This window comes from Ostrinia furnacalis, unplaced genomic scaffold, assembly GCF_004193835.3.
Source record: "Ostrinia furnacalis isolate ACB-3 unplaced genomic scaffold, ASM419383v2 OfSCF4414, whole genome shotgun sequence".
Lineage (NCBI taxonomy): Eukaryota > Metazoa > Arthropoda > Insecta > Lepidoptera > Crambidae > Ostrinia > Ostrinia furnacalis.
Genome location: NW_021134653.1, coordinates 38469 through 53421, shown reverse-complemented (window position 1 = coordinate 53421; position 14953 = coordinate 38469). Strand labels below are relative to the sequence as shown.

Here is a 14953-nt window from a genome sequence, read left to right as displayed (position 1 = left end):
GTACCAACATTTCGGGACAACATATCGACTAGAGCTGAGACAAAATGGCAGATGAAACACACCTTTTGCTGCCAACTATAGTTACATTAAAAAATAACTAACGATAAAATCTCCACAGCATCTTTCCCACACAATCTCGCCAGGACAGAAGCTCATACAATAGTTCCCGCTCACACCTCCCATGCCCGTGCGTGGGATACAGATAAGCAGTCATTTGTCATAGACAACTGTCAGTCTATTAATCCTGAATTATCTTAATTAGATGACTATAAAACAAACTTAAGGAGCTTCGAATGCATTGAGTATTATCTCCTACCTTTTTTGATACAATGTAGATTATATTGAAATTGATTGTCAAAAGTAAAATAATCTTACAAGGAGTCAAACGGCATGGTACAGTTTTAGCGCTCACCAGTTAGCGCCACTGTAGAGTAAGGTCCTGTCACTTGCTAGTAGCGAAGACAGTAGCACCAACTGGTGAGCGCTAAAGTGGTAGGAGGACTATCGCAATTGCACTCATCAAGATGGCGCCACTGTAGAGTAAGGTCTTGTCAATCGCCAGGGGTGCCAACTGTTAAGTATAAAAACGATAGCCCTCATTGAACTTGAAATGATTGAAAGCTGTAGAGAACAGCCCTTAATATAGCTATAATAACGCAAAAAAAAAAGCTTTCCTTCACCCCGCAAAGCGATCGCAATATTAAATGTCACTTTGTCTAACTCTAAGAGAAGTTCCTTTCATCCGTTCGCCATCATAGACAAGTAACTTTCATAACCATAATCATTTTACAGCGATATTGTGACTTTTTCTCTAAAGCTCCTTTCATGCGTCTGCAAACATTAGATATCAAACTTTTATAACGATTTTGTGACATTATGGCCAGCGATCACGAAATTAAATGTCACTTTGTCTAAGTTTTCCATCATAGACAAGTAACTTTTACAGCGATATTGTGACATTACGGCCATTAAAGTCGTAATTTCGCGGCCATCTTGAAATCGTCATAACGTTCTGATAGCTAAGTATGACACACACGATTTAACTTTCACGTTCAAGACACTTACAGAACGTTTTTCCATGGGAAACCCATTTGGCTGATTGCTACTTTCATATTATGAATAAACACTAGACTCTATTGCAGGTTTTGTCTTAGATTTTAGTTGTCACAGTTGGAATATGTCGTCCCTGATGCCTGTATGGACCGTGTATTATTGCAATTTAAAGTAGTTAGTACCTACTAACTCTAAAGTTGATCAACTGTATTTTATAATATAAAAATAAATAAGTTAAATTGATGCAACTTATTAAAACTATCAAAACAATTACAATTTTAGTGATGTCAAGTGCCGTATTAAAAAGGATTCAATGAATAAACCGGTTTATCGGTTTTTTACAGATTTACGATCCTCATATTGCGTAAATACCTTGTTACTTTTAAATGTGGTGTAGTTTTATTGTAAAAGGGAACAATAAAAAGGTATCTGTTACAAAAATGCGTTGCTTATCGAACCTCTTTTAAGACCCAAAATTCCAAAGCCTTATTCAGACAATGTGAGTTATTGTTTATTTTTGGAGTAATGCGTCATTCTTTTTGCGTGTTTGTGCATTATCGGTAGAGAAAAGAGTTGTTTGTGTCATAAATTAATAAACTTTGATTGTTACTAAACTATTTATCTGAGACAGTTTTATCTTCTTCCAAGTTTTCTTTCTATTTAGTACTTGGTCATTAAAATATTTCTGTTTTTCAAAGAGCTTTACTCGCACGTAATGTAAGTTAAGTAGTGTTACAAGATTTACAAGGCTAACCAAATGTGTTTTAATACAAGCTACGCCCGCGATTACGCGTGAAAAACCTTTATCACCTAAGTACGTATTATTAGTTTACGTCCTATTCTTTTTTTTTATCCACAACGAGGAAGCTGTAACCACAGACCATAGGTTGTGTGGTCTGTGCCTGTAACTCACCTGTATTCGTCATCGTCAGACCTACTGAATCGTTCGTTTCAGCCAAATGACGTCCACTGCTCGACAAAGGCACGGTAATATCTTTATTAACCGTGACAAAGGCCTCTCTAGTCTCTGCTGAATATACACCCAAAATTTCATAAGAATAGCCGTTTCGTAGGATGTTTTTTACACGAGATTTTAAAATACAGAATATAATTCAGATGCTAGATTTCAAAGTGTAATAAGCTATCAAAACATACAATAGTATATCCTCCCCGTCAAGAGTGATTCTTTCAGTATTAATCAAGTTTTACAAATCCCGCTGCCGCGATGGCGCCGGCCGCTCCCGTCACCCTTCGTTAGCGATAACCTGGGTTTAACGATAACCTGGGTTTAATAATCAACGAACAAGCCTTAGATAAGGGCATTAACAGGGTGAGACGCCTGATAAATCGACCATAACTAAATAGAGCCGGTAGGAGAAGCGAAAGTGAAGGGACTGTCACAACACTGAAGATGGAACCGGTTACCGATTAGACAAATATTTGACAAAAAATAGTGACGTGGCTATTGGATGGCTAGTGGTCCACGATTGGCTCCAAGAACCGACTATAGTATCAAAGTTTGCACCAAACATTGGGTCCAGTATCTTTTGCACCCTATATTGGATCGCTAGTGGCTGGCTTGTATTGGGTCCACGATTGGCTCCAAGAACCAACTATAGTATCAAAGTTTGCACCAAACATTGGGTCCAGTATCTTTTGCACCCTATATTGGATCGCTAGTGGCTGGCTTGTATTGGGTCCACGATTGGCTCCAAGAACCAACTATAGTATCAAAGTTTGCACCAAACATTGGGTCCAGTATCTTTTGCACCCTAACTCACTCTGGTCAAAAATCTCAAAAATAAGGAATTTAGTTAGTATCATACATAACTTTGCTATATGCCACACACAGATTATCACTAGGTGACTAGGTAAAATAAAAAGACAATAAGTTTGTAAGTACACGATTTTAGTGATTAATAAAATTAAATAGTCACATTTTGAGTTGCAATCGCGAAATTTAGCTTTCAGAGTAAGGCTTTATTGGTACAGACGAAAGCACGTCAATCTGAACACTGAGGCATCTTAATGTAGTTGCAATAAATGCTATTTTACAGCAAAAATGTTATTCTGATGTGCACCTACGAAGAAATAACACAATAAAATCATTTTGCCAGTAAACATGCATTACGCGCCAACCAAATATGGCGGTAACGTATGCCGAATGCAGAAACAAGTAACTATCGCGTAAAGTTATCGCCTGCGGATCAAATCTATAGCGCAGGAGGTTTTAGGGGTCCACATTGAATTTGATAAACCATAATACAATAGAATCTTGCTAAATTATTGACATACCGTTAGAAAGAATATGGACTTTATTTATACAAGCATTCAATTAATAATTTAGTGTGTTTTGAAGAACTTGAAAAGAGAGGACTTTGACTATTCTGTGTCTTTCGTTTCCTACATCTCTTATTTACTTGTCTGTGAATACATATTTTTCTTTAAAAGTTTTCTTATGTTAGCGATTTGTTTCTCTAGAAACAAAGATAAGTATTAGGACCTATTGAATTAATTGTAGGAGATTTCCACATTGATTTCTAGTAGTTTTTGAATTGACCTACCGCACTTTAGCATAGCCCGCATCTCCCTTGACCACCCGTTTTTTTTTTCAAAAACAAAAGGCAGTGGCATGGCGCCGCGCGTATCGAGCACGCGTTATCGGCTCCGAACACAAACAACGGTTGTCCATTAGACGGTAATCGGCGATGCCACCAGCCAGCATTGTCTCGCGGTTTTCAATTTAGAATGTTGTTTTGTGTGCTTTATGCCTTTGCCTTTGATACTGGCAATATTCGCTGGAGTTTCGATGAGTAAATAGTTATAAAATGATTCTAAATTCAAGTTCTAGATTTGAGATTGAAACTGGCAACTGGTTATATTCGGTGTTCAAGTTTCGATGAGTAGAATTATTCTAAATTCAAATTCTAGGTTTTGAGGTGAGAAGCGAGTCCGTGGTCTAGCTGCTTGTCATCTTAAAATGTGATGTTATTTTTACAACACACTGTTTCTTTCTTGCTTTCACTAACTAAATTATCATTAAGTAATTTTATCAACTACATTATGGTTAAGATGTGATGTCACATCTAGTACGTGGTGATTTTGTAGGAATTATATCTATTTTCCAGCGCCATTTTTTGTAAAGCTTAGAATTGATCTTAAGCTTTTAGCTTTGGACTGAATATTCGATTTGCACATCTTGATTAGTACCTCATCTTGATTTGAAATAAACCATAAACCTTGCAAAATCTTTATTCATTGGATTTTGCAAGGTTTATGTATGGTTATCATCCCAAAATAACTTATTAAGTGCTAGTTAGAATTCAGTGCTTATCAGAGAAGTCCGATCCCCATCATGTTGTAAGTATAATAAATGAATCATTATAAAACATCACTTTGAATATAAAATGCCTTTTAAGAAATGTTAAAAGGCCATAAAAAACAAACACATAGCAGATAGGCAAATTATTTGTTATCCGCTTTTATAGACCAGTTTAAATTTATTGACCTCGTGCCACAGTGTAAGGTGGGTCAGTAGCATGGGTTTGTGAGAAACTTGAGAATGTTGTGAAGTTGAGAAAAAAATATTTGATCAATAAATAATTAAATTATAGCGGCGTCGTGTGCGCTTAAGATAGAAGAAAAATGTCTTTGTATCAAAATATTATTTCAATTAAAATCTGCTAAAAAATAATTATAATGCAACTTTTGCACTTTGTTATAAACTATTCGAATGCGTAAAATAATTTAATTATAAAATCTATGTAAATAAACTAAGGAAGGATCAAACGGCATATCCATAAGTTTTTGCATGGCAAAAAAAAACTCTGTAATGGTTTCAGATTCGGTGTTACTGTTCCTCATTTACTAAACTGTGGTTATGTTTCCGAACTAGCTCAAATGCGTGTTGCTTTAAAATTCATTTGGCTCCGTTTAAAAGCATTCGGAACACGTGTCGATTGATTGAACTGTTTTAATTAATTTCCATGTTGATTACATTGATTTGTTGCGAAACTGACAAATGTTGTATTTGGAAATTATTTTTTTAAGTATTAGTTAAGATCCACTTAAGATACATTTGAATTGAACCGATTTATTTTTAAGTAGTTCATGTTAAAAAGCTACATTGGGACGAGCTGAGCTTTCTAAAAGCATAATAAGTAAATGTGACTACGATATTATTTCTTACTTCTGTCTTCTATTGACTTTTTTATTTCAATTTTTCTTATATTTTTTTCAATCGGACTGTTTAACAATAAATAGTGTGGCAACAAAAATATTTTTCCTGATACTTTTACTTAAAATTCACCCTTAAAGCAAGTAAGTAAATGAAGCGTGCTTCAAAATATGGTATCGCGACATACATAAACTTAATCAACTCCTATGATATCTTAAACACGCAGACACGATTTCAGGCACAACACAGCCTGCTTTACGACAGTAATTAAAAGATCCCCACTTTACACTATCAGTACCTCAAGTACTACTTAAGTTTTATAATACAATGCTATTAAGTATCGATAAGGACTAAAATTGAGAGACCCCTGTCAGGAAAGTTCTGCTTCATAATGTGAGGTCTATTAGTTTTGGTTATCAGGGCAAAGAACCAAGATTAAGAGACCTGTAGCTTTACCAAAGTTTACAGTACACCAAAGCTAGCGAGTTTGTAAAAACATTATGACGATTTTAGTTCTTGAAATTTTCCGCTAGGGGTGCTGTACAAAATACATTTCATCGAGTTTATAGTGTGCTCGATAGTGACTGCGTAAAAAAGTCATGAAATGTATGAAAGATTAATGCACCCCTAGCCCCTAGCGGTATCTTTCAAAAACTAAATCTTCAGAGATTTTTCGACACACTCGCTAGCGATCTTATGGTAAGCACACTGGTAATTTTTATGCAGTCGCTAGCGAGCACGCTATAGTCATGGTTATCACACAGTACTTTCTTGAAGGAGTCTTGTATTTAAAGGTCTTCTTTAACTGGTGGTTTATAAAGTGAGTTTATCTTAATGACGACATGAAAGCTAGGACTGACGCCCTCGCATTTGAGGTAATTATAGGCATTTTGTAGGGAGATTTATTGCATTTGATATTTACGAGAAATATACCGCTTTATTAAACTTTACTGGCGATGTTGTAAGCTATCTATAAAGTTTCTAAAGCTATTTTTATGTTTAACTTGTGAATGCGAGTTTGTAAGGAAAACATTCTTTAACTTTCAGAAGCTCTTTAAAAGGCATTTTTTTGTCTTTGATGCTTTGAACTTTGAAACAATATGTAGGCTGATGGTGAAGAAGAAATTCAATTACAATTCTCAGTATCATTTGCAAAATTTTACGTTCCTGCAGATGAAGTAGGTAAACTTTTTGCCCCATAACTGGGGTGTGGAGTCATAAAAATGGTAAGCGACGACAAGAGAGAAATATGAAAACATCAGACCCCCCCAATCTGTCTAGCCAGCATAAAGAATAGTTCAAATCCTCAAGGATGTTTCTACAGCCGAGACTAAGGCCTGGTTTTCACCAAAATGGAGAGGGGAAGAAAGGAGATGTGTTAATATTATGACCAATCAGATTTCGTTATTGCCACATCTCTCCCCTTAGCTTCAGTTCAGAAATCTGATTAGTTTTTCAAAGCACGACTTCTCTTGTCTTTCCTCTTTTCCGCCTTGATGGAAACCAAGCCTTAATCTCCGCTGTAGAAATATCTTCCAAATGAATAAGTAGGTAGTTATTCAAATTGAGCATTATTGAACTATTCTCCACCCTGGCCAGACAGATTGGGGAGGCTTGATGTTTGCATATTTATCTTTTGTCATCTCTTACCATTCTTATGACTCCACACTCCAGCAAAAAGTTTACTTAGACGTCTGCAAAAACGTAAAATTTTGAAAATGAGACTGAAAATAAGTGCGCTGCTTCTTTTCACCATCGTCTTACATCATTGTCTGGTACCGGGCTTAATGAGCAGACGATCATGATGTCTTGGAAGATTGACGAATCAAAACAGGCATTAAGGTTAAAGTCAAATTCTTACCTCCACTTCGTCCTTCGATTCTGGAACCATGTCTTCACCTGCGCGTCCGTCATCTTCAAGGTCTTCGCCAAGGACGCTCTCTCAGCCGACGCCAGGTACTTCTGTTTGTGGAACCGCTTCTCCAGCTCGGCTATCTGAAGTCTGGTGAAGGAGGTCCGAGGTTTCTTCCGTTTCGGGGGCGTTCGGTTCTGGTACGGGTGCCCGATCCGCCTCGTGATGGGGAATGATGCTGGAATGTAACGGTTTGGGTTTAGTTATTTGTTATTTGATGTCATATTGATGGGCAGATAAGGCGAAGTTAATCTCATAATAAATTCTCTGCCAAATAATTTTTAAATTAATTTTTGAGCAAAGTTTTTTACGATAAAGAAAAACAGGAACGAATATTCTTGAATTTGTTATATTAACTTAGAAGCCGTGAAGTCCAGAAATTAATAAAAATGTTTATACTTAATAGATTTTGACTTTCAAATTCAAATTAAAAAGAACTATTCACAGCAAAATACATATTGCGTTGAATAATTCGCGAATATTACCATTTGAATAGTAATGTTCTAGTCATTTGAATAGTAATGAATTTTGTTACCAAATAGAGAATACTTTTTTACTAGGTATTTGTTAAAGAAGTCGCTTACAAAGAATAAAACAGTACTTAGTGAATAAGCCCGTATAATTGTTAGAATTCATTTCTTTAAACGGGACATTAATATTAACTCAATTCAAATAGTTATTACTACAGAAACGGTTCACAATCTACAGTTTTATCTAAAAACAATCTCAGTAATAACATTAACTATTATCCCACAGTATTTGCATATTATCTTAATAATTGAAATCACGACTATGGGCAATATACGAGAATGGCTAAAAGTTATGAATACATAAATAAAAATCCCATTAAACATACACTTTTGTAAATTACACGGCGTATTACGCGGTAATAATCAAGGTTTTCAAAATTACAAATTACACGATGATTACAGCTGAACCTGTTTTAGTTTTGATGGCGGCCATATTTGGGCGACCGCAAAGCAAAATCGTGATTATAATTCAGGTTTTCGTTGTGTGTAATTCCATTTAAATTATGATTCAGTTGCATTTTATTTTGGGACATCAAAAAAATTACTTATTGGAACTCATGACATGATTCAAAAGGTGTGGGATGGGAAAAATTCTTGATAAATCAATATTTTTCAGTTTTCAGCCGGGCTGAGATTAGTTTTATCGACTACTTTAGACAAATTGGCTTATCGCGCAAAATCGACAAAATACGGGATTAAACGTTTATCATGGCGTACATTTATATCAATTACAAGTTCTTATGAGAAATAAAAGTCATTAAACCGACATCGTAAGCATTGCATTACTTTCCATTCCAATTATGCATCTTTGATCACAAGCAGATAATCATCTTGAGATCACTTCACGCTATGCTTCAGGCAGCATATTTTAATCTTATTTACAATGTTGCTAAAATATAAGTGCGATTTATGTAAATTGATATTATAATATGAAAACTAATTTATTTCTAAGTTGGTTGCTCTAATCGTTAATACAGATTGATAGAAAATTGCTTTACTTGTAGAGTTCTTATGTGTTCAATATAATCTTCAATCTCATTCTAACTGCATTACTAAGCTGTCTCCTCAAAATTACATCCAAAATGGCCGCGATTATGCTTTTTAAAATTCGAAACTCAATTACGTTCGTTTAAACGCAGCGCTCTGATTGGTCCTCGCTGTAATGGCCAGTGTTTATCGTAAAGGTGCGTCCTCACTTCACATGTTCGTTCGCGAGCATTTAAAATCAAGTGGTGTGTTGAGCTCGCTGTATGCCCACAAGGTTGTGAGGGGTGCCTAAGGCATGAAGTAAATAAATGTTTATGAATTCAGAACTCACAATATTCATCATCATCTCAGCCATAGCACGTCCACTGCTGAACATAGGTCTCCCCCAATGCTTTCCATGTTACTCTGTTGGTAGCGGTCTGCGTCCAGCGCTTTCCCACTACCTTTACGATGTCCTCGGTCCACCTTGTGGGCACAATATTACAGGCAAGCATGAAGAAATATTTCTTCAGTTCATACATTTTTGTTCACTATCGGTATTAATAATTTATTTTTAATCGACACAATAAGAAGTCAAGTAATTGTGCAATGTGTTGTGAATTGTAGTAAATATTAGTTCGTTAAGTATGTTACAATCTTTGCCGAACAGTAACCACGCGAACTCTCTAGTGTAGACGCACCATTATAGATCGATTTGTATTAAATAACCCGTGAGATGGGATCATGTCGTTAACTATAAATACTGTTCATGTCGACATCACATCAGCCTATACAAATTTGATGCAAAATCGGTCCTATTACAAACCACATAAGATACTAGTGTTGAGCTTGATTTGCTATCTGTATTAAAGTCGATTTGAAATTCATAATCGACATAATGGTAAATGCCAGTTTATTCGCTGCGGTAATTCCGAATATATTACAAATTCATTTTAAACTCCTCGAGCGTGAAATTTTATAATGTATCCGACATTATTCATTATTATGTTAAAAAGGATGGTTTTGATTTGATGATGTTGATGGTAGATGACATTGAACGATGAAACTGATTGTCAATGAGATATTTACTAATGTATAGATGACGGCACATCAAGTTTAACGTGGCTTCTTAAAATGTGATTGTAATAGGAGATATCTTGCAACAAAAGTGGCGATGTGCTGGCGACATTGTATCCTATTAAAATTCAATTTAATTCAAGTTCTCTTCTTTATTACCTAGTATGTAGATAGGGTACATTCCAAATAATATAGCTTTACCGCCACTTCAGGACCACAAAATAGGTAATAATCGAATTAAAATTCAAAACGTTTTTGAGTTCCATTTATAATGAAGAGCAATGTCGTTCCCGTTTTTAAAACACGGTCGAAAAGCTGGCCGAATTTTCCTAAAGTTATTGACGAAGAAACGCAAAACCTATTCCACGCCAATGAAACAAAGCACGAACCAATAAAAATAAAAAAATATTCAAAAAAGGTACAAAAATATTCATTTCAAACCTTTTTACCCGCGGTAGGTTTCACAACCCATATTCTAAATTCAAATTACGAATTCGACTCTTCCATTTTTGTTTTCAAATATGGAAGGAACCACATTAAACGGCGCGCTCCGATTGGCTGAAGGCGTAATGGTTGGTTCACGTGACCACAAATTGCTACAATTGTAAGGGCGTACAGTCTAACGCGAAAGTTGATGACCGTTTGTAACCTTTAAGAACATGGCTGCAAAGTTAAATTTTCCTGAAACCTCTGCATTAGACTGTACACTGGTATGTTTAAGACGGCTGTTAGAAGCTTTTCAACGTTATAAGTCCCACGTAATTGGTTTTTGATCGTGACGTAAATGGTTTCCTTATGTTGATGTAGTTTTGATATGTATGTATTGATGTAGTTTTGATACTAGGGCACTATTTAAGTTGTGAGCCTCGACAACATACCGTGATGTTAGACGACATCTGATACTTATAATGAAAAGTTTGTCTTTTTTGACTATAACCTTATTCAAAACTTTTTGTCATTTGAGCACGTTTTGTATTATTAACATTGAATTGAAAATTATCTTGACTACAAAAACATGGAATTGACTTGCGGAAATTTTCGCGCGAAAATTTATTATGACTTTCGACGTGGTTAATCAATACAAAACTGAAGCGGTCAGCTAAATTTCACTTTTGGTGATAAAGATCTGTCCTTTACCATTGTAAAACGCTAGTTTAAGAAGTATAATATTGTATGTATGTCAATGGCTCACCAGTGAACTTTGCGAAAGTCGTCCAAAATGACTAATAGTGGCGGAAAACATTGATGTTGTCAGAAAAATGGAAGAAAATCCTCGTCATGTGATATACCGTAAGATTGAGATAATCCTAGGCATTAATTCCACTAGCAGTAATAAAATATTGTATGACTATATTATCGTTAATACGTTTTTTTCTCGCTGGATGTCACAAAATTTTTCAAACGCTCAATAGGATGCTTGTGTCGTTTAGTCTTTGGAAATGTTTGATAAGCTTTAAAAGCCGATTTTTAAAATTGTGACAGTTGACGAATTAAGGATCTATGCATAATGAACCTGAAAATAAACAGTTATCGACTATGGAGGTGTTTTAAGATGAACCAATTCATACAAAAGTCCCATGCGCTCGGAACACCTTGAAACTTACGGTCGCCTATTTTTCCGAAATATCCGATTATATGACAGAAACGTCACTAGAGAAATTTAGAATTATTAATTTTTAATAGTAAACAGCCACTTTTTTTCCAAAAGTCTTCAGTTTAATAAGGGAAACTGACCAGCATAGTCTAATCGCCATTCGTGACGAAAATGTGAGCTTTTACACGTCTCGTCAAACAACTGACTATTGGAATACTCAAAATATGAAATAAACAGGTCCAACGCTACAAAATTCTTGCTTGGAATCTAAACACTTCTTTTGGTACCCAAATATTAAAATTAAATGCGTGAACAGCGATTTATGTAGCCAGAAGCAACTGTCGGTGCGGTCAATAACCATGCTTTGGAGGTGCCTCAAGCTGAGTGGAAAAAATGCTATGAAAAGTGTTTAGGACACATTAAAAAGTTCATAAATCATGAAAGACAATACCAATAAACGCAATCAATACCATTTTAATAATAAACTACTTTGTTTTCATAGTTAGGCTCACAACTTAAATAGTGTCCCACGTAAAATCTATTCAAGGCATGTTGAGTTAAACTTTGTATGGAATGAACGAGCTTCTGAAAGTCTCTACGATAGAAAAAACTTCCAAACCTATAAACTAAGTTAATAATTAATGTAGAGACCGTATATTTCGTAGCACCGTAGCTCGTAGCAAATAAATTGACGCCATACATAAGATATAAACGAATCAGTAACATTTTTCATTTATTTACCGATTTTAAATAAGTAATGAAATTATATAAATGAAAAATTATTGTTATATTTTGTAGTAATTTTTGTTATATTTTGTAGTAAAAAAAATAACTTATTAGGTTCACAGGAAATCAAAATCTACACGCATCTCGAAATAAAAATGACACACAAAAACATCCTACATCCACAAAAACTATCTACATAAAACAAAACCGATTAGTTATGTACCCGTATATTTTGCGAGCACTTGTGTTCTGTCACACAGCATCACGGCGAAAAGGGTGCCTTAACCAGATTCCGCGGGCATAATCTAGTTACGCACTTATGAATCATGAGCTTTACATCCAAGAAACCCTACACGCAATTTCCATCCTATTATCTTACCCATAAAGTTGAAAACAGGTTCTCTCCGAAAACGAAACTGAAATTCAGCAAAAAAGCCAAGTCTTTATGTCGACGCAAGAAGGCTCAAATTGAAACGAAAAGTCTGGCACGCACATATTATATAAAGACGTACGTGTAAGTTATGGGTGAACGTTTTAAAAAAATGGATATGCCATTCTTTGGATGCGAATGGAAAATGTGAAATATGATTTAATTCTGACTGGGTGTGTGTGTATAACGTTTATTGTTTATTTTATTAAGTAAGGACGTAGGTGAGGTATTTTAATACAGAAGTATTGTACGAATAGCAACCGAATACTTCCACATAGTGGATGAGTCTTATGGAAAAAGATAAATACAGTAAAAAAAATGCTTTGTATCGCGTTGCAAAACTTTCAAGATAACAAAAGTATTTTTACTAAATATAAATATCTTTGGACAATCTCACACAGCGCCATCTAGCCCCAAAGTAAGCAATTAATATGCTTGTGTTATGGGTGCTAGCTTAACGGATATACTACATACTTATAAACTTTTTTTTTTAAATACATACATATTATACATAGTAACATCCAGACCCGTCACAGAAATTAAAATTCATCATTTCAATTTCTGCCCGGCCGGGAATCGAACCCGGGACCTCTCGGCATAGTAGTCCGTTCTGAACCACTACACCAAACGGCCGACAAAAATAACTCATTATAAAGAAAATAAGTTCATTTATAATTTATACAGTAAGTCTGTATAAACGGCTATAAATAAGGAAAAACTCCTATAAAATGTTCCAAGATTGTAAAAATAATTTAAGCGCCTTTTTCATTACCCCTAATTTACAACTCGGACCAATTAACCCTAAGATAATCGCGAAGAAAAATTAACAAACAAATTCATATTGAAGGGTTAGCCGTCTCCGGTGTAATCCCGCTTATGATATTATGCTTGGGGTTGAGTTCACCCCTTTTGGTTACCTCAGTCCGAAGAGGGAATCACAATTTATATCTTTATCATAATGTTTTTGAAACGTTTTAGGGTTATTTCTTATTTTCATGACCGATTAAATGGTATGGACGAAGGCTTGTCAAGCTAAACACAATGGCATCTTATGCAGTGGTAATAAATACGATTTTTCTACAAATATTAAGTTATCCGATTTGTTGTCGATTAAACGAGTACCTAAAGGTAGGACATTTTCAAATGATTTTTTTCTAAATAACACATAGGATATTATGTAGTTGGAACATCCATATCAACCCATATTCCACACAGTGGTGCGACAATGTAATATTAAGTCAAAATTCTTTCAAACAAGGGGGATAAAATATACAAAATAATAAATAGTTGACGCATATCCCGCGCAGCGAGATGGATATGGTGCGAGGCGTGAAACGCGTTTCCTTATCAACTTTATTTATTTTATTTATTTAAAGACTTTATTGCACACACAACAATGTTCTGTACAAAAAGGCGAGCTTAATGCCATACGTCATTCTCTACCAGCTGATTTTCAAAATTCTTGCAGACAAGGGCGATAAAATATACAAAACAATAAATAGTTCACGCGTATCCCGCACAGTGGTGCGAGGCCTGAGGCGCGGACAAATTCGGGATCCCGCGTGATGGAGCGGACGCCTCAAATCCCACGTGACAGCCCAATTAGACGTCACGCATTCGTCTTCTCGTCCTTACTTTTTCAGAGGGGCGGATTTAGCCGGAGTGGAGCTGAGTTGAAACATTGTGCACGCTCACTTTACTAAATTATAATCTCGGGCCATTTAAATATTGTGTTGGGTAATAAGAAAGCTACATAGAGCATTTTGTTTTTCCTATGCAAATATTTATTAATGTAACAGCCTAAGTATGAAAATCTAATAAGTCTAACGTCCTACTTGACACTTAACTTAAAGGTGGTGAACGAGGCCCTATAAGTCTTATAATTTATCAGAATCACGTTATTAATCTGCTTATGAAATGATTATGAATTTATCAGAATGCACCTTATTAATTGACTAGTGTCAGGCCTGGCTCACTCCACGCGGTACATCCGATAATTACCTANCAATACAATATCAAAAACTGAAAATTGTAGATTTCCTCTCAGCCAGTTTTAAATATTTTAAAATGAATATCGCGTTTTTACAGAGGCGCGTAAATATTTTAGCTGTAAATATGTATACATTTCACGATAAAGTTGCATTCCCAATGGCATTAACATTATTAAGTATTTAAAACCCGTGTTATTATTTGCATAAATGATTATATTATCCGCCCGAGTTGTTTCCTCTTGGCACTCACGTACAAATACCAAACTAATATTAAAATGTGGAAATAATTTAGGACACACGTGAACTTTATGTAGCATTGGAGTACTTTTGTCGGACTTTATAACTTTGAAAGCTGTGCATTTAGCCACTTGTTACTCTTTATTGTCCTCACGTACGTTGTATGGTTCACACTGCGTCCCATATAGTGCCGTAAGTCAGCCTTAAGTACGATGTTACTACTTAAACTGCTATTATAATGCTATTATACTGCTAATGTA

At 35.3% G+C, this 14953-nt stretch overlaps 1 protein-coding gene across 1 annotated transcript in view; it reads right to left on the bottom strand.

Moving 5' to 3' along the window:
- C15 (homeobox protein C15) overlaps nucleotides 1-14953 on the bottom strand; it is a 38145-nt gene that overhangs the window by 11794 nt on the left and 11398 nt on the right. Inside the window, exon 2 of the mRNA XM_028313916.1 lies at nucleotides 7092-7320. Coding sequence (XP_028169717.1) covers nucleotides 7092-7320 — 229 coding nt within the window. The remainder of the gene's footprint in view (nucleotides 1-7091; nucleotides 7321-14953) is intronic.